Source organism: Cygnus atratus, chromosome 1 (genome assembly GCF_013377495.2).
Source record: "Cygnus atratus isolate AKBS03 ecotype Queensland, Australia chromosome 1, CAtr_DNAZoo_HiC_assembly, whole genome shotgun sequence".
Classification (NCBI taxonomy): domain Eukaryota; kingdom Metazoa; phylum Chordata; class Aves; order Anseriformes; family Anatidae; genus Cygnus; species Cygnus atratus.
In genome coordinates this window covers 26,326,665-26,348,243 of record NC_066362.1, presented here as the reverse complement: position 1 = coordinate 26,348,243, position 21,579 = coordinate 26,326,665, and the positions used below count along the sequence as shown (strand labels likewise).

Here is a 21,579-nt window from a genome sequence, read left to right as displayed (position 1 = left end):
TTAATGCACAAGTAAGTTATTAAAATAAAGAGCAAGTATCTATGAAATAGTCTACTGTTGTACTGTTGAAACAATGAAGGTGCTTTTATTTTCCCTTAGATTTTTAAAACAGATTAATTTTTCTTCTACTTTTTACATTGGTCTCCCCTATTTTAAAACTCAAATCATTTGGCGCACACACGTGTTAAAAAACAAAAACCAAAACCATGTTAATACACTGGGCCTTCATAGTCATTATTTAAGATGAAGATACAAGAAGACATGCTGTTTCTTTTTGTTTTTGTTTTTTTTTCCTCCAAATAGCCACCATCAGCAGACATGCTTTACAGAAAAAAAAAAAAAAAATGAGCCAATTACCCAAATTCTGTTCAAGTTCAGTCAGAGGTAGGAACCTATTAACTGTTAGACTCTTACCTATGAGACTAAGGACTGCTGTTAGACTAAACAAAATAGCCTGAAAATGACATGTTACACAACGCTGCAGGTAGTCAAAGCAGTTTGATCCAGTCCATGCCTACAACCAAGTCAAAATACAGCAGCTTCTGCAACTGCCAGCTTTGCTGTATTTCTTGGCCTTGTACTTAAATGAAGAAAAGTCCTTCTCTCTGATCTTTAATGACCTAGGATCAAAGTGTTCCTTGTCCTTTCATAAAGGGACTTAGATCACACTTTAGATATTCTCCAGTGTAGGCTTGAGAACACAACCTCTATCCTTAAAGGATGAAGGAGAATTCTGATACATACTTTTGCACTGTCCTCTGGTCTGTATCTCATTCCAGCACTACAGCATATTTGCAAGACAGAAGTTTCAACCATCCTACCTTCTTGCCTACACACAATTGCTACTCTCCTCCATCCTTTGCAAGGATTCTGGAAATCATTCAGACTCAGCCAGACAACCGCTCATAACAATTCCAAAGATTTAAAACTTATGGGAAAAAAAAGTAAACATGAGAAAAAAAGAAACTGTAAAAAGTAATCTAAGAGGAGTAATCTGGTAAGAGTTCAACTGATACATTCCCCTTTATTCTTTATATTCTGTATTCCTGTTCTTGCTATTAGAGTATAACTAGGAATGTTTTAAAATTTCCTCACTATCATGACTGAAATTTCATCTTTACAATCTCTACAAATCAGTAAGCTTTCATAAATGAGACTGTGATAGATGGCACAGGGTACAAAAGATGACATCCCCAAGGATAACCAAGATATGTACAGCTGTACACTCTGAACTAACACTAGGTCTGCTGTCCCAGATCAGGACTCTGTACTACTGAGTTCTTCCTATTCCTAGAACAATCTCTCTTTTTAAGCCTGTCCAAAACTCTGTGGCCAAGATTATCTTCCTTTGCAGATGTTCTGATTAAACTCCCCTCCCCCTCTCTAACACTGCCTGTCTACAACAGCTACAATTACACTGGAATGTTTTTTTTCCAAATAACGTTCAAAATTCCAGTTCTGCTTTTGCCCATGGTTTTTTTTTCTTTTTTTTTTCTTTTTTTTTTCTTTTTTCTCCCATTTCCTTTCCATTTATTTACTCATTTTAAAACAGGCTTCCCATCTTTATTCTCTTTGGTCTTTTGTTCCAACTTCAGCAGGCCTATTGGCTCAAAACAACCTCCTTACTGATGTTTCTCACCTCTCTTTCCTGTTTGAATTCCTTATGAAAACTCTTTTTGCTGCATAAAGCTTAGACAATACACATGGGGCATATAACTATCCTATTTTAGATGTACAGACAATTTATTGAGAAAGGGTTTTAATATTTGCTGAACAGATTCTTCCTTATCATGCTCACACAGAAGATGAAAAAAATTACTGAAGGAGATTTCATATGGTGGATAAGCAACTACATGCAGTATTATTCTTGTAGCCAACCTGTGTGTTTATGCCACAGTTACATACCTTCCTATATCAAGTCAAGCATGACATTTACAGATAGACAGTCCAAATATTCTTGGAAATATATCTTTTTCCTGAAACAATTCCGTTATCTGATCAGCTTTTTACATTACCACTGTACATATTTCATAGACTTAATGATAAACAAAATCAGTGAAGCTGATTCAAATTGTGCTTACCTTGTTTATAACTTTTCTTCTTAAAAACCTTTGAAGCAAACCACGCATTGGTTCCCCATCCCACCTAAGCTGAACCCAACGGAAATGCTGCTGGACTAGCAAGTCAGAGCCATGAAGATGACACTTCGCGATTGTCCCCAGTAAAAAGCAGTTTTCATGAAAGTAAAAGGCACCAGAAGCTCCATTTGCTAAAAATGAAACATAAAACATTTTACTAAAATACCCAAATGCCGCTACCTGATTTCGTATTAAGTAACTGTGTGTTGCTTTTATTAGAAAGATAAAAACAAACCACAAATTATCCTTAAAATTTAACATCCTGATTTTAGCTAATCGTATTTTGCAATAAACCACAAAAACTGAATAAATTATGTTTTTCTCCTCCAAGTTCCCCTCCAAGTGTCGTGCATTATAATAAAACCATAGTAAAAACATTTCTCCATACCAAATTCTTTAAAAATACCTCTTTGAATAGTGCAAGGATTTTCCGAACTACGGTTCTCAAGAGGTGTCAGAAAATCTCCTAGTAATTCAGATAAAGAAGCTCTCTCCAGATTTTCTAAAATCACAATGGTTGTCTTGCTTACAGGAGGCTGTTTAACTGGGACAAGACAAGCTGAAATATAAAAATCCCATTAATGTCTACTTATGAAAATTGATTTTTATTTACGTATACAGTTTTAATGCTACTCATACAACAAAGGCTTTTTTATATTTTATTTTTCCTTTTAACATGTTCTACAATATATTCAAAATGAAAAGCATAAAAACAATGGAAAGAATCTCACACTGTGCAGTAAGGAAAAAAAAAAAGCTAAAAATAATCCTGAAATGACTATAATGGAATCTTCATATATAGAAAGGATTTTAGGACACTGAAAATAAATAGCAAGACGATAGCAGAGATCTCTGGAAACATTTCTTTCATTTGCTGCTAATACGTCTTAAGCTTTTAACATGTACTCTTTATTCCATGCAGTGATAAATGGATAAAGAACATTCCATGTTCATATGAAACTTAATCACTTGATGAGATTAACTATTTGTTTGCTACTATCCTCTCTTCAAAAGGTCACTCCATATCTCTAAGAAACTTCTAAACAATCAAAGCTAGTTTGAGGCTAGTTTGATTACAAATAGTAGCATCTGAATCTAACAGGCATTAAAATTATATATTTCATTTTTTCACATTTCAAATATTTTCCGTTATTTTTTTTCTGATTTCAACACCTTATGGCCTAAATAGCCATTGTTATAGAATCATAGAATGGTTTGGGTTGGAAGGGACCTTAAAGATCATCTAATCCCAACTCCCTTGCCATGACACCTCCCGCTAAACCAGGTTGCTCCAACCTGGCCTTAAACACTTCCAGGGACAGGGCATCCACAACTTCTCTGGGCAAACACTTGTCTTTGCAAGTATTCCCGTAACACAAAATCCCAGAACAACGTTTCTCTAATACAAATATTAAACAAAACACTTGTCCTGAGTGTCCTTTGCTTTATTTCAGAACTTTTTGAAGGTGATTCAAAAGATGGTTGTGAAGGAAAATGTTGAGTAACAGTGCAAAACCAGAATGGCTATCAGTTATAAAAATAATGTAAATCACAAATTTTTTAAAGGACATTAAAAGCAAAACAAAACAAAACACACACACAAAAACTCCCAAAGAAATCAAAGAATTTAATGGGTGAAAACAAGAGAGTACCATGATCTTCAACACAATACTGAAAGCGCAAGGACATAGGAAGTCTGGAAAATAACAGGCACATCAAATTATGCAGTCTCAGCTTGTTTTGTTTAGGAAAAATAAACTTTGATAAAGAACAAGAATGGTCTCCAAATACATGGTATACATACATGGGGTGTAAATGTTATGAGGGGAAAGAGCTAGCTAAAATAAACAAACAAAAGAAATCATCATTTAAACCATACATTAAAAATTCAGGCTGGAAATCAGATTTTAAACATGGGAATGTAGTCTGGAACAGACTTCCAGAAAGACTCATTGAAAACAAGAAAAAAAAAAACAAACAACAAAAAACGAGTAGGGAGATCTAGCTAGTTTTCAAAAATGTATAATATGTTGTTAAGAAACTGTAAGATAGTTGCTTGCAGTACCTGGGCATTGAATTCAGTGATGCACTCACTGTTCTTCACTTTCGCCTAAATTAATCACCTGCACTTAGGGGCAAAACTGACACCTCTCTGAGTTTCTGTTGATTAAGAATGATATTAGAAACAGATCAGTTCTAATTACTTGTATCACTTAGGCTTGAACTTGCTCGGTATTTACAATGCTAAAGGTAACGGTACTTCCAAATATGAAATTTTCCAGGAGAAAGCAATTGACTGAGTTCCAGCAGACAAATATACACTTCTTCAGGTGTTAAAGCTGGGCAGCAACACATTAAGTGTTTGTGCTAGGTGAGAAGGAGATTGAGATCAGTCTTTGAATATATTTAGGTTATGACTGAACTGAAGACACTGATGTCAGACCTGTTGGTGATCATAAAGAAATCTTCAGATATTTCAATGCCACTGAAGGAGAAGCCAAGACCAAGAGGGCTTTTCTGGAACCTATAATGCTCTTTTATTTCCAAGAGACCACATTCTTATGTGTCTGGAAAGCTTTTGAAGTTCTATGAGGAGGACATGAGGTTGCATGCAAAATCCCAGAAGTCAAAAGACAACAAACAAACAAACAAAAACAACAGCCAAACAAAAAACACCCAAGAAGATTTGACAAGAAGATTCTTCCAACCAGCAATTCCCTGAAGTTTTGGCTCACTGAGTACTTTGGTTTCCCATCCTACATGACCTTCACTGAACCATACTCATTTCTGCAGTGACTGACTGTAGCTGATGATTGCTGTTTGCATATTTGCAATTTCCTGACTATACTGCCCTGTTTTACTAAGAGGATATGGCTGGGAGGACAGGGAGGACAGGTTTACCAAGTCCTAAATAGAGTCCTCTGGGTCTGATGAAACCATTTTGAGAGAGGAAGAGAGAGCTCTCCTAGGGGAGAAGATGTGACAAAACAATGGGGAAAGAAACAGATATCAGAACAGACTCAGACAGCTGCACAATGCTGAAATGCAAGCACAGGCTATTAAGAAAAGTGTGTTACTGACTTGGAGTAAAGCATTCAAAAAGTAGCTTTCCTACAGACGCAGAGGCTAGTAAATAAACCAGACCATGAATGAGTTTCTGGCCTGCAGGGTAAACACCAAAGCCTAACTGAATTCTAAGTGTTCTTCTTCTCTCCCAGCAGTGTGGTGGCACTCAAAACGGTATGTGGGAATAATCACTGGCACACGTTACCTCCCAGCTGTGATTGGGATTTCCTGGGAGAGCAAAAACTGACATAGACAGAAATTACACCAGGAATTACAGAATCATGGAATAATCTGAGTTAGAAGGGACCCACAAGGATCAGCAAATCCAACTCCTGGGTCTGTACAGGACCACACAAAAATCAGACCATGTGTCTGAGAGCACTGTCCAAACACCTCTTGAGCTCCAGTTGGCTTGGTGTTGTGACCACTGCCTTGGGCAGCCTGTCCCGGTGCCTGGCCACCCTCTGGGTGCAGAACCTTTCCCTAACACCCAGCCTGACCCTCCCCTGTCCCAGCTCCATGCCGTTCCCTTGGGTCCTATCGCTGTCCCCAGAGAGCAGAGCTCAGCGCCTGCCCCTCCGCTCCCCTCGTGAGGGAGCTGCAGGCCGCCATGAGGCCTCCCCTCAGCCTGCTCTGCTCTGGGCTGAACAAACCAAGGGTCCTCAGCTGCTCCTCATACGTCTTCCCCTCTAGACCCTTCACCATCTTCGTAGCTCTTCTTTGGACACCCAATTGTTTCCTGTCCTTCTTATACTGTGGCACCCAGAACTGCACACAGGTCTGCCAATATTGAGAAGGAAAAGTTAGGGGCTGATCCTCTCAAAGCTCTGTCTCAAAGTTTCACCATGATAGAACATGAGACTGTATCCACAGACATACCAATTTCAAATGCCTAAAACCCAGGCTCTTTCAATAGAGAAAGTGAAACATAAAATTCACAGCTTGTGAAATACAAGGCCATCTCAAAAAGTAATGACATGTCACATTTATTATTAACGTGAATGAACATATTGGATGAAAGGTAAAATTTAAATCCTAGCACTCTAGAATAAGCCAGAGTAATAAAAGAAAGGCCCAGCATTTTTGGATGAAAATTAAGTCTTGCTACCAAGGTTAGATTCAAACTATATTGCTGTTTTTTCTTAACAAAAAGTATAACTAAAAACTTATAAAACAGTAATGGAAAAAAAAAAGGAGAAGACTTCAAAGGGGTGAAACCAGCTGCATAGCTGAGAACTGCTTTCAAACAGCAAAACTGTATTTGAGCCAAAATTAATTTGGACAGTACCAAAGAAGAAAAAGTGTCCTATCACCCTTCAGGCTCTTATATTAATACCTTGTGTGTAATATGTTATATATTACAAATTATTTTATATTTCATATACATTGCTGTATATTATTATTTTTATATATTATTATTATTACTGTATGGTTAATATGATGGCGAAATAAAAGAAATCCCAGCTTAAACGTATGAGTATGCAGAATGCAGTACAACCTGCTTATGAACAAACCCTCCAGAGAAAATTTTATCTGGTCCTTTACTTCTAGCATTATTCTATTCCTTTTTTTTATGTCCTCCTTGCTACATCTGACTGATCCATGTGCCTCTGTTCTTCTGGTTCCATACTTATTTTGACCATTCTCAATGTCGTCCTACTTTGGCTACTGTGACCTTTTTTTCACTCTTATCAATCATGCATCGTGAACACACACAGGTACAACCTATGGAGCACTCTGAGAATACTTCATTGTGGAGCACCCAAGTAAAGGGAACTTAGCATACAAGTAATTATTCCCATCTATTAAAAGAAAACTATTCATTTTAACAGAAATTTAACTTTATCCTGGAATAATGAGATACAGAATACAAGCACACTAACATTTGCCTGCCCCGATGACAAAAATTGGGCACAGAACCTCACTTAAGTATCCAGTGAACACGCATATATCAAAAGCAAGTGATCTGGCTTTTTAAGAACTAGTAATTATAACTTCTCTTCCCATATATATTTAAACATTTGAACAGTTACAATAAGGCAATAATACTTTCATTTTTCATTCAGTAGGTTTGAACCATAGCAATCAACTTAAAGGCTCACAAACAAAGGGAAAAAGGAACGAGACAGAAAAAAAAACATATAACGAACTATTAATTTTACTTAAATGTCATGAACTTTTGACAGAGCTCCCTACTGGATTGTCGTATTTATTTCTACCTCAGTTTAGACGCTTACCATTATTCCCCAAGTAAAATCATGGAAAACCATGAGTTCTGTTAAAACATGTCACCCACTATGCAAAATGTTTTAATGTATTTATTTTCTTTGTACAATTAAAAACTTTCCTACAAATTACCAAAGGCAATCAATCTGCTGAAATAAGCTTACCGCTACTGATGAACAGTTCTGCAAGCTGCTCCTTGGAGAAACCAGCATCCACTTCAACTTTAACGATATCACATGTAGATCCTGCAGCCACCTGTTTTTGCTGTGTTGAAAATGTATGGATCTGGTGAAATGGTACATACTCCAATTTGCAAAATGATTTACGATATATGTTCGTGTTAATACCTTCATGCAGGCCGCTATCTGATATGCTATGTAGTCTTGCAAACTTCCTTCTGGACCATGGAAGATGACGTTACGGTATTGTTCAACCTACATACGGACAATACGTTATTCTTGAAAGTTCATAGACTTGATTTTTATTTTTTTTTTCTTTTACACACATGAGAATCAGAGCCTAATAAATGATGAAATTCTTTGTTTTGCAGTACTGGAGTTGATAATTCTTACTATATAAGATATAAAAGACAATGTTTGCGTACCACAATATTTTCAAAGGGGAAGTTCCTATTTATATCTTTATTTGTAAAACCATATGAAAAAAATATTCTTTTCATTAACTTGAATATTCATGTAAGAAGGATATGTCTAGGAATCACAGATAATCACATTTTCACATTAGAATAGATATATCAAAATAATGTTACAATCATTAAAGAGTAGTTTAAGTCACTGCAAAGGACTTATGGACTTAGTGTAAGGACTTTATTTCCAGTTGAAATGGGTTAATTATAAAATTATGACATAGCAGAATAAAAATTATTTTGTCTATCTTAACTGCAAAATTACTTCATCTATAAAAAATAATTAAGAGAATACACACACATCATTGTGCAATATCGTTGAACACAGCAGAAATCTATGACATACAACTGCTCTTCTAAGCAACCTAAAATGTTATCCTAGGACATAGCAGAATTTATGTAGTTTTTTAAACTAATTCTGATTTAATGATCAATGTTAAAACAAATGATCTAAGAAAGTTAACTCACATTACCCAATTATCCCTACATTTTCAGATATTAAATAACTTATAGGAGTTACAGGATATGTGTATATACACACATATATACACACACACATATATACACACAGATAGATATCTTTTATATATATAAGCTGATAATAAAATTAAAGGCTCAAATAATTGCTTACATGATTTCTAATTTACTTTTCCCTCAAAAAGTAGAATGAAATCACTTTGGAAAGAAATAAGATATCAAAGATGTTTTAATATATTTTCTTAAACAGTAAAGTTAATCAGATGGCAATTGTTTAAAGAATGAAGGGAGTGCCCTCACATGACTAAAATTATTGGGAGAATGTTTAGTGGGAATTTTATTTTAAAGTAGCAGCTTTCATCCTACTTAATTTTTTAGAAATCTTGATGTTCCTAGAGTAGGAGGCTTTTTTTAAGTCACCTCTATTAATGTAACAATTTCACATATGAATAGCATGTGGAGAGAAGTTAGCTTGGTACTCACCAGGCGGAGGTAATTCTGAAGAGTCTGAAGATGGATCATAGATGCATAAGTCACACTATTTAGGCAGCCTTCTTGAGGTCCTTTAAAAAACAGATAAGCAAATAACGTTTCTAAATCTCTCATGTTGATAAGCATGTATAATGGATACACATGCTTTTTATACTGTTTCTACAGCGATCTCCTAAAATTACAGGCTATGCAAATTAAAATAACAAAGAAATGAAAGGCATCTAGCTACACAGCTTCAGAGTTATCCATGACATACGTAAAATGGCTACTACCATACAATCAAAAAAGACAGTAGGGCTTTTGTGTGCCACCATATTTTCTAAATGTTGTAAGCCCTTCCAAATCAAGCTAAACAATTGACCGGATATGATTTTTCTAAGGACTGAGTAATGTTGAAGAACAAAACCAGCAGTGAATGATTCTCAAATTATGTATTTCATGGAGTGTTTAAACAGTCAAAACTGAAAAATATGAATTGAAAATTACCAATCAAAAACACTGTGATATGTTCAGCTCTATTCTTCTTCAGAAAGTCCCATGGTGGTTGGGAAAAAATCTGACCTGTTGACCATGAAATGTTTCCTATCAAAAAGAAAAAATGAGAGATTCTTTGCATCTATGTAAAGTATCTTATACTTACACATATACAATTACTTACAGATTGTTTGTATACACTGACCAATTTGACAAATAGACCAGTCTCATGTACTAAATTATACTTATACTATTATTTGATATATGACTGATGATACTGATGTTTTCTGCCAATTAATAGACAAGTTAATAGCTAGATTGTCTTTACATCTTTACATGTAATACACTACCCTGTAAGTAAAAGAACATAATTTGCACAGTCAAATAGGAATAGATTTATTTTGTTGTTGGTGGTAATTTTTTTTTCTTTGGAGAGAGGTGGAGAAGATGATATACATGAATTTTCAGTGTCCTATGCAACTGTTAGTACTACCACATTCTGGTCAATTTTCTCATTATTTTGATTCTTTTAAAATATTTTTATATTATACATTGATAAGTGAAGCTACATAAAACAGGGGTAGTTCTGTTCTACCTAGGCTGATGATTTACATTCTGGATTCACTGTACAGTCTGGGTGTACTGTACAGATGATAGTGTGGGCTTTGGTTTAACTCCGTTTGTTTCACATATAATACAGATACCTCCTCTGGAGTACTAAACCGAGTAAAGGACTAAATGTCGTAGGACCTTATGGTTGGTCCCCAAGATGATGTTAAAGTACCATACACAGTTAAAACAAAAGCATACTTTCATGCCAGCAATGTTCAAAATTTCATACTTAGTATTGGCCTTTCTTAGTCTGACATCTAAAAGATCAAGAAACCTAAGATATTTTTATCTTACTCTACTTCTTTATAGTAAGTAATACTTAAACAGTGAGTATAAAAATGTTTTATTAAACGAATGTATAGACATGAAAGCACTGATAACATTCAGCAACTGTCACAAGTAACTTTTAGTATATTTTAAACTATGGCATGAAATAAGATTTCACGAATTCAGGAAAACCATTCATTTTTGCTTTTATTACACCAATAATCATACCTAGTTTGACAGATAATATACTGCTTGCACTGAGACCAATGCTGGATTCTGCAGCACTATTATATGACAGGTCTTCTAGGCTCCTCCATCCATCAGAAGCGATTGCTTGGAAATGATTTGTCACTGCCTGATTTACTGCTTTCGAAAAATCATCCCATGATGTCTGTTTGCGGATATTTAAAGCACATATTGTGTTTTCTGTATCAAATTCCTCTGTACCACAATGGGCTGGTTCAATGCCACTGACTGAAATCCTTACAGGTACATTAAGAGCATCTATTGAAAAACAGAAAAACAAAAATGAGAAAAACTGTAAAACTCAATAAAAATTACATTATTAAAGACCAGTAACACCTCATATTTAAAAGGAAAGCCATAACATAACTCCTGCTACAGAAGAGCAGATGTAAAAGCAGAGCGCAAGTCATCACCACAAAATCAGAGCAATAATGAAAAATAAATATCAAGGTGTCTATTACAAAAAAATCAGTATTATCATGCTCAAATAATTAGGGGAAAGATGAAATTTACTTAATCTTTGTTTTCCTCTTCATAGACCAATTTATTATAAGTTAAGACAGTAGCATGCTTCTTAATATTTCAGTTTATTGTGGTTGTGCGCATTTTATTATCAATGCAGAAAGGAATTTATTGGCTCTAGTGCATAACTGGAAAATACAGTCAGTTGGGCCAAATGTCTTTAAATAAAATCTAAGAAAATTAACTTAGAACTGTGTATTTGATTTGCTATTGAATAAACGCTAATAAAATTTTAAAAGAAGAAAGTAGAAAATTTACATCCACATACAAGAAACATACAATAAAACCAATTTAGTTATTTTGAAGCTTACTCTTTGAAAACTGGAATAAAACTCAAGAGAAGCAGCAATCTGTATAGATTAATCAGATTACTAAAAATGAAAATGAAACTATTTTCAAGCTTACTGCAAAACCAGTACATTTCAGAAATTATTCATGTAATCTAAAATAAGTGCAATGCAAAAAAATGATGTCAGCTTATCCTGGAATCTTGCAATATTATCTTGGTTTTGGTTTTGAGTTCAGAAGCCAAATCTTCAGCTGATACAAACCAATGAGGATTTTCTGACTTCACAAAAGCTCTGATTTAAATACATTAGCCAACCATAGGGAAAAGATCACTCAGGGGCATCCTTCAGATATAGGATTGTGAGAAATGTATCAAAGACTTGCCCTTCTGATGTCTGGACTTCATGGAAATGAGTAATGACTAGAAAAAACAGAGGGGGTTCTCTACAAGGGAACAGCCCCCTAGGATGGAGTTACAGTGTATGCCAAAACTTCAGTGCAGGTGACCTCTACAGAGTAGCTGGCAATCCTGGCCCCCAGTCATTCAGATAGGTCGGTGCACATCTTAAGTGTCCTACATGCATGTAACTCCTTACAGTGAAAACCTTACTGGATTGTGAGGAAGGCAGAGGATGGCACATACCCAGTTTACCCAAAATGCAGTCTTGACTTGGTGAGGTGTCCATCCATATCCAACAGCATTATTTCCAAGCTTCTACAGATCAGATACTGTGTGTGCATGTGTGGGGGGAGCTAATTATGATTGCGGTGATGTGAACTACAGGCTTAACAAATGAACTATATGGGAAATGCAGTGCAAAGGTTCTGACCTGATAAAAGCAGTTGGATTCATGATAAGCCTGACCAGACTGACAGGAGATTAGGACTGATGAAAATAATACAAGCATCTATTTAGCAGGCTACAGATTCAGCCATTGGAAACTAGCTTCAGTCTGATAAAGAAGTAGACCATAGAGGAGAAGTTTCTATCATAAAGTGAGCTGTGCACCTATGGTAAAATGGTAGGAACCTAGATGTTATAATAGCTGAAGATGAAAATCAGAAACAGCTCAGAGAAAGCTTCTTTAGTTTGTTGATAATCAATGAACTTCACTAATTGCAGACCTACACCCCACAATGCAAACACAAAAGAAAGTGAATAAATCAAAGCATACAAATCTACAAAGCTGGTACTTCTGACTATACAGAAAAATAGAGAAAACAGAAATTGTGAGTGGATGGACTAAGTTGTAACTCAAGAAATACAGGGGTAAGCCAGCTCTACTGGCCATTAAGAAAACTTACAGACAAGGAATTAGACAGGTTCCAAGAAAAGAACAATCTTCTCACAGAAGTTATTCATGTGGGTAAGAAGAAATTGCTTGAAATTTTCTCTAAGACTTGCGTTGAATAATAAACAAACAATCCCTAACACTATAAACAAGTGACAATTAAAACTGTGCTTTTAAAGACTAGATGATTGTCTTAGCCTGAGGAAATATGACAGCTATCCAACACTCAGTGATTTTTTCTGCAAGAATTTGATTAAAAGATGAGAATGAAGGTCAAAGAAGATAATAGCTTTGGAAAAATTAGCTACTAATATTAAATTCAGAAATTTTACAAGGATATGGATGCATATGTACAATATATACCATCTTTTCAAATGGATTAAAAACATGAAGATATAAATCATGTGACACTCTCCAGCAAAATTTTATCATACGCTTTTGCAAAATTTGGAGAATAGTAACTTGCTGAAGTAAGAAAATTTTGTGGTGACAAATTTTTTTATCCCACAAGGTTTTTACTAAAACGATTTTTATACATTATTGATAGCAATTACTTACTTAAGTTTTCTAGGAGATGTTTACAATCATCAGTAGCAACATCATGCAATGTTCGATTACACTTATCTTTTCTTTCAGCCTCTAGTCCACCATGGCTACAAAGGATTTCTAGACAGTTCTGCAAAGGTAAGAGCTGTATTATTTAATTGTCCATTTGCTGCATTGCAGAGTTCTACCAATATGCAATTAAGACTCCTAACTGAAATTCACATACATGCATTTCCAAAGATCAGCTACAGAAATTCTATATATGAGTGTCCAAGCAATATTCCTCATTGAGCTGAAAACAAGGTGTAAAAATATTTTATACACCAGTCTTGAAAGTATCAAACGAAGATTTTGAAAAAGCACAACATAACACAACCAGGCTTCTACAGTCTTCAAGCATCAAGTGCAGATCCATTGAAATGAGCAGTTCTTAACATCTGGCCACTAGTTTAGATATTCACATAAGGCAACAGAAGCCCTACATCACAATACAATACAACAGAGACATTTCAATACATCCTGTTTTGAAAATCTGTTCCTCGATGTTCAAGCAATACTAAAAAGGCAATTCTAAAGCTTAATAAAGACTAAATCAGGAAACTATTCAAACGAATCCATAGAACCAGTTTTCACTTTCCATTTCAGCAAGTATAAGATTCCATTATGCCTGACATCTTACTGGTACACAGCAAAAGAAAAACAATCTTTTAAAATCACCTTGCAAGCCTCTCCTTTGGCAGATAAACCCAAATTTCTCCAGGCATAGTAGCAATGCAGTGAAATAATAACAATGCATTTATACTAAACTCAGAGCACAAACATTTTGTAGATCATACAGTGTAGATACCAACAGCATGATTGCCTTTTAAACTTTGAAGACTGAATATATATATATATATATATATATATATACACAGACACACACGCACATATATATATATATATATATAGAGAGAGAGAGAGAGGGGCATGGTTGACAAAAGCAAAAAATCATTACAGTTCATTAGAAATGAGCTACAAGCAGATAAATTTGAATTGGTATAATCATACCGTAACCAAAAAAAATCAATTATATGGGTGTTTCAAAACTAGGAAAAAAAAGCCCTCACAAAACTACATTTCAATTTTTGATTTGAAATCAGTGGTCAGAAGACCAGTTAATTCCTGATTTTTAATGATCACCCATTCAACAACAACACAGGTGGCTTGCATGAAAGCATTGTCATCTTCAGACATGCCTTCAAGGACATATCCTAACCAAAAAATATGCCATCACTAATGATACTAATTATTATTATATTGTTAAACTCTGAATCTAATTGTAGAAGAGAAACAAATCTCAAAAATACAGAGAAGCAGCTTATAAATGTTCCAATCGTTCCAAGTTTGGCTTTTGTTACCTGTTTCGTAGCTGCTGTTACAGAAAGAAATCTGTCAGTACATATGATACTCTGACACATTTCAGTCATTTAAGCCCTATCTTCCCGTGAGATAGATTTTACTATATAGCAGTTCCAGCACTTGCCAAACATTTCAAAAATTAATTAGGTCACTAAATTCTCCATAAAAAAAATAAACAGGAGGAAGAAAAACAAAACAAAACAAAACAAAACAAAATCCTGTATATTCTCATCAGGTTTGTAAGTTAAGTGTTTCTCATATGAATGTAATGAGTGGCAGACAGCAGAATGGGGAGGATTAAACTGTGAGGCTAAAAGTAGGAAGTAAGAAGGGAAAAAAAGAGGTGGGAAAGAACAAAAAATGAGGCTTATTTCCTCAGCAGAATAAGAAGTTTTGTTGACCTGCAGAGCAGCAACAAGCAGCTAAGATGCCTTACAATAATTCACCTGTGAACGTCTTATGCCTAACAATCTTGAACTGCTGTGCAAGTGCCAGAACTGTTTACATACAACTATCATGTAGTGTCATGAAGGACACAGCAGAGGCAGTACAGATAAAGGATTAGAGAACAGAGATGAATTGTTAATAGTACTTAAAAGATGTATTAAGCATTCTTTAGCTTCTCAATAGCCCAAACATTTTTCTTGAGTCAAAAAATGCATTAAATAAAATAAACAAACATACCTTAATATACTAACTCTCAAATCTGTGCCTATTATAAATTTTTCATAGCAAATTTATCAGGAAAAAAGCAAATATAATGGCAGATATTGAATTAGGCATGCAATCACAAGACACTTTTTGAAATATTGCACTGCATTATCCTAATTCACTCTGTTCTGTGTTTAGTAATTGTTCTTTATTTTCTCCTTGGGTAAAAGTGTCACAGTAAGATCTGACTGACAGCTGTCATATAAATAAATCAATCTTCTCAATAGTCAAGAACACTATTCCATGTCCAGAAACGTTCCTGTGTGTAATCAGTTAAACCTGTCGTATTTGTCTCCATATTATCAGTTTTCCTGCCCCCAAGCTTATTAACTGCCTGATAAAAAGGCTGCCCAAAATAAGTAATTAAATAATGTATTATTGCACAGATGTGATTAATATTTCTTTTCCTGCAGGGAAACTGTTTGTAGTTAAATTGTCCCTAACTGCAACTGTAAACTATATCCATTTAACATCTTTGTTAAATACATGTCACCCAATAACCTGGCATTTAGGGTGGGATTCACTTCAGCTTAACTTTGAAAGTCTGAATCTCAGGTATTCGTGTTTCAAAGTGAAATCCAAAGTATTCAAAGTATTCAAAGTGAAAAAAGGATTTATCTTGCCTAAATTCTAGCACATTACTGTAACTTGTTCACATAGACTGACCTTAAAGCCTTTTGATGCTGCTATGTGAGCAGCAGTCCAACCCTCTTTGTCAGCATGGTTGATGAGGTCTGCAGAAATAACAGGTTTTCCTCTACTGCTACAGCCATCTTCTCTCTTCTCCAAATCAAAGTAGTCTGAATTAGGCTCTATATCAGGTAAAGAGTTCCCATTGTTTGGCTCTCCATAGTACATCAGGAGCTTGAGACTGTCAACATTACCAGAATCCACTGCTGCGTGAATGGGTGACCAGCCATCCTGAAGAAACAAAAGCAAAAAGCACACTCCCACCAGACACATAGGAAAATGTCTGCAGAACTCATATCAGCAATGAATCTGAATGGAATGCTCTGTTTGGAAATTGACAAGATAGGCAAGAGTGACAACATAATCTTTTGGGAATATGGAGTTACTTGTATATGTTTGCGGTGTAGGAATGAGAGGGAAGGAAATGTAGCACACTAATTTTGCAGTTTCCTACAAGGACAGGGCAATAGATGGAGACTTCAAGGCATTTAGAACAGTGTAAGTAACAAAGGACTGTACTTGCTGTTAGAAGACTGCTTCCTTACTACGTATCAAATTAACATGACTAATGATCAATAATCTGTATCATATCGCGTTAATCAATTTACCAGATATTTTCATGTGTTTGACATCTCAACTTTCTCTCATCTCAAGTAAAAAAATATTTACTTTTGAAACCCATCATAAATGAATCCAAAAAATCCCTTATATGCTTAGCAAAATGTACTGTGAAGCTAACACTCTTTTCTGTTTCTGGACAGCCTACACCCCACATTTACTGTCATGCTTACTTCAAAATCTTCAGGAAAAAAAAATCAGGAAACTACCTGAAAAGAGCAGTACCCAGATAGTACCTAGATGTTAATTTTGAGACAGTCCTCCTCCTTTTCTCCTGCACACTTGATTTCTTTTTTGCCATATTCTGTCATTTGTGATATGAGACATTACAATACTGGCTAGCAAATCTGGGGGGTGGGGTGGGGGTGGTGTCCCTCGAAGACAACAATACCTCATAACATAAAAGGTGGAAAAAAAATCTTTATCTCCACCTTTCCACCTTAAAATAATTCAAAACGGAAGAGTCCTGTTTTGCATGTCTGGTGCTGAAGAAGTCTGTAGAGCAAATTGCAGACAGAATCTGAAGTATGTAAAATGATATGGAAGTCATGTACCTCAGGAGATTTTAGACAAAACACACAGCTTAACAAAAAAGGAAAGTAGGATGAAAAGAAAATAATACTAATTTCAAATGACATGACATATTCCAGCTTTAAAGAAAATTTAAATATTTCCTAGGTGTTTGTAATTATTCAGGATTATACAACGTATTTTAACTTATAAACTACTTTCACTTACACTGGTTTTTACTGTTCGATCTGCTCCTCCTTTCAACAAGAGCTTAATACAATCATTATTTCCATTTTTGCAAGCCAGGTACAAAGGTGTCTGTCCTCTTTCAGCAGCATGGTTAATATCAGCCTGATACATAATTAATAATTCTGCACACCTACAGCAAACAATAAGGTAGTACAATTATCCCATATTTGACATTCAAAAACTTTAAAACTTACAATATTTAAATATCTATTTTTTTTTTGGGGGGGAGGGTAAAGTACTGATTGTAGAGATACAGATCAACCCATGATTTTATTCATCACATATACATATGTATATAATTTTATACTAATGTACAATAAAGATGGAAAATCAAGTTACTTTAAACCCATAAATCTTAAACTAATGTAGATGTATTTATTGTTATTATATAAATGTTATTTAAAACAATTTCACAAGGCAAATAAAAAACTTTATGACAGCTGAGCAATAAAGTAGCATTTCTTTTGTGACTATTGATGTTTAAAATAGTTTCAAGAAGAAAACAAACAAAACACAGCAACTCCCATTCCTCTTATCAAATTACTGGGAGCTTTGTTTGTTGGTTGCGCTAGCTTTAGATACCAGCAAATGAGAAGCAAACTGGAAGAGACAGCAAAAGGGACAGGATGGTTTGGGGTGTGTTGGCAGCAGCTGCTGGAACAGGGAGGATAGAAGACGAGGTGCAGTGCTGAGGAGAACTTGAGATTCATCAGGGGCCTGAGTTTGGATCCGAGATCCTGTACTTCCTCATGACCTTGTAGCAGTAAGTCCAGTTCTCTTCCTGATTCTTATAACAGGGTTGTCCCCTTTTCCCCTTCCAAACCCAGCTTTTCAGCAACTCTGAAGACTTTACAAAAATCTTAATTCTCTCCTGTTCCCTCTGCAGTTCAAAAAGGTTTTAACGTAAGATAACTCCCCATCTCCCTTGCTAGGTATTTATCAGTCTATAAAAATAAAAGGATAGCAACATTGAAGCCTGAGAGCAACTAATGCAATGCCATATAACTAAAGGTAAGGAAACCATATTAGAGTAAACAGGATGACAAAATATTTTAAACAATATTTTATATATATGTAATAAAATAAAATATTACATATACATGAGAATGTAAGAAATTACAAAGGAAAAAACAGAAGCACTTAGAAAAACCTACTCTTAGTAAGGGTTTTATTTAGTCAGAAAATCAATTGTTCAAGACTTTTTTGTTTTACTCCAGTGTGAATGACCAAGCTGCATTTTCTGAAAATGTTCAAATAAACTGAAAGAAAACAAAATTAACATTCTACTTTATCATATGTTGAACATGCACCCTAACCGTATCATCACAAACAAAGAAATTGTGTTAAGATCGGCTCATAGCAAGACACCTCCATGAAGCACCTGCAGATTGAGTTTTGAGTCTGCTGTGTCAGAAATACCTGTACTGCCATTTTGCATTGTATTCAAGCTGTTGTACTGTATGATGCTAGCAGGTTCTTAAAAATCTAGCAGTTCTAATTCTCTGACACTTCAAGGAAGACTAATTGCAGGTTCGTAAATAACAGCTTCAAGAAGACATTGTTGAATATCCTACAGTGTTCCCTGGGGGACTAGATGACTCTGGAAATGCTACGCTCACTTTTTATGTTAAGAGCAGTTAAGGTCAGCTTGGTTTGGACCATATGGGAAATGCTTTTCAAAGTGTTACTTGAGAGCATTTTCTGAATTACCAAACAACCCCAAAGAGCTGTCAATTTTTTTCCTGAGTCCGTAACTATGGCTGGAACAACAATATTGTCCCAGTTCACGAGTAACGTTAACTGACATGTCTGTCACAGGGGACTGGCTAGCAAATCTACCACAGACAAATAGTGTGTAATTGATAGTAGTTTATTGTTGTCAATAACCCCAGATTCTTACTGCTGTAGAAACACGAGTACCACCGACTATGCAACAGAACACTCAAATGAAAACAGACTACAACACTGCCCCAGATTTTGCCTATTACAGACTTTTGCTGAGCCAGAAATTTCAAGTGATCAACAAATAAAAACAGCTAGAAGCATTTGCAGTCTCTGATATTTTCATCTGGCCCTGTTATTATTCTACACTCACTTTTACGATTTGGTTCATGTTTAATATCTAAGAAAGTCAAAGGAAGAAAAGCGTTTCGGGATTTCATGCTACATAATAACTCTCAGAGAAAAAGAATATGAAGTCTGAAATATCATAACAGCAGACAATATAAAGCAAAGTGTGAGGCTAAGTCATAAATAAACAGCTTCCTATTGAAACAAACAAAAAAATCTAAGATATTTATTTTAGTGAGAGAAAATAAGTTGTACCTTTGATTCATCTTATCAAATCACATACATGTTTTACAGATTCTATGTAAAACACTGAAACATTTCATTAGATATGTATTTTTGTGCTCAAAACACCTACTGGTGTGTTTCTGGTTTAAAGACTTCCAGCAAAAGGTATTCCTTAGTTGATAAGCTTGAAGTTCTCTAACAAGTGGCAACAATCTCTGATATTCCTTATACACCCATGGAAGATCATAAGAAAGGATAGGGACAACCTAGTGGGACAAGGCCTATCACAGTGTAACAACACTCTAAGACTTTGACTCCTATATGTTATTGTATCACAGAAAAAACAAATGTTAAAATTCAAAACTAAAAAAAAATAAAATCAAAAATTGAAGATAAACAAAACCAAACATATATAAAACAAATGTAACGTCTGTAATAAAGACCCCTAGTCATACTGATGTACTTGATACAGTTGCATCTTTGCATCTGTAAAATAGCTTTATTCTGGATAAGGGTGCTCTGGAAGAGGTTATCTAACAGCTGCTTCCAACTTTCAGTTCTATTTCCTATGATTCCGTGATACACAGTAAAGCTGCAAAAAAGAAACACGGGGTTAGCTTTCAGCTCCTCCACTTAAAGAAAATGGAGGAAAAAAAAATCATCTGGATGAATTGTTGTGTACTGGTTCTCAATATAAAGAGATGACAGAATTCTCAAACCACGCTGTCATAAAACACCAATCTTTCTAAAACAGGAGCTTCAAAGATAAAAGGAAATTACTGTGTGTTCTTAGAAATATTCTTTGACTCATACATAATTTTCTGTTTTTCAAAATTACTGATACAAAAACTTAGACATTAAAAAAACTCTTTTGGTTGTTTAAAGTATTTGATTCCATCACTTTTAAGAAAATTTAGATAAATGTTCTTTTGTCTCTATATATGATACATCACATTTCTCTATGCTTCAAAAATTTAGTGCACAAATGATTTCTTTCCTTCTTCCTCTGTTAAACCTGTATTATGGCTGAGAACATGAAGAAAATTAAGAAATTCAAAGGTATGACTACCATGTAGACCAGCATCACATTGTGGTTACTAAGACTAAACATGTTTAACAATCTTAAGAGCTGCACCTGGAAACAAAAAAATGGGTAAATATTGAAAACATAACAGTATATGAATATGAATTTGAGTGGTTGCTTTCAGTAAATAATATTTAAATGCACTTACAGTTAAGAATACAATAGGAGTGCAATGTAAGGAAAGTATATAAAGTAATGTAAACAGAATACAAAGAGAGTAATAGCTGATGAGAAAAATATTAAGACTTCACTTACTTGACATGTCCCTGAGCAACTGCTGAACACAAGGGTGTAAAGCCATTTTTATCAGCAGCATCAACTTGTGCTTCTGCAGTCAGCAGCAATCTCACACAATCTATAAATTGAGAATAAACATAGACTGATGCAACAAAAACAAGTGGTTAAAACTACCAGAAGATGAAACCTGCTCAAGGAGCATCATCTTGGAGCAATAGCTGCCAGCCTTTATGACTACACGCCACACATCTTAGCAAACCAAAGTAGAAGCTCAGGAAGGAATTTGCAGGAGAGAGATAAGGAGAATTGCTCCCTTGGGGCACCACCGCTCTACTGCAAAAAGGGCCTGGATTGGATTCTACTGGGATCCAAAAACATGCCCATTAATGGCAACTCCCATTGTTTGTGTTAGCTAAATTTAGGTATTTCTGAAGCTGGAAATTTGAATTAACCAGCAGCCCCCAATGGCAGCACAGTCCCACTGGCAGCCAT

At 35.1% G+C, this 21,579-nt stretch overlaps 1 protein-coding gene across 1 annotated transcript in view; it reads right to left on the bottom strand.

Annotated features, from left to right (window-relative positions):
• Positions 1 to 21,579, bottom strand: part of CTTNBP2 (cortactin binding protein 2) — an 86,774-nt gene that overhangs the window by 12,152 nt on the left and 53,043 nt on the right. The window contains exons 6-16 of the mRNA XM_035544011.2: positions 21,106 to 21,205; positions 17,451 to 17,601; positions 16,071 to 16,325; positions 13,305 to 13,422; positions 10,627 to 10,902; positions 9,532 to 9,627; positions 9,037 to 9,116; positions 7,778 to 7,864; positions 7,595 to 7,694; positions 2,545 to 2,697; positions 2,082 to 2,269 (exon numbers count right to left, since the gene is read on the bottom strand). Coding sequence (XP_035399904.1) covers positions 2,082 to 2,269; positions 2,545 to 2,697; positions 7,595 to 7,694; positions 7,778 to 7,864; positions 9,037 to 9,116; positions 9,532 to 9,627; positions 10,627 to 10,902; positions 13,305 to 13,422; positions 16,071 to 16,325; positions 17,451 to 17,601; positions 21,106 to 21,205 — 1,604 coding nt within the window. The remainder of the gene's footprint in view (positions 1 to 2,081; positions 2,270 to 2,544; positions 2,698 to 7,594; positions 7,695 to 7,777; positions 7,865 to 9,036; positions 9,117 to 9,531; positions 9,628 to 10,626; positions 10,903 to 13,304; positions 13,423 to 16,070; positions 16,326 to 17,450; positions 17,602 to 21,105; positions 21,206 to 21,579) is intronic.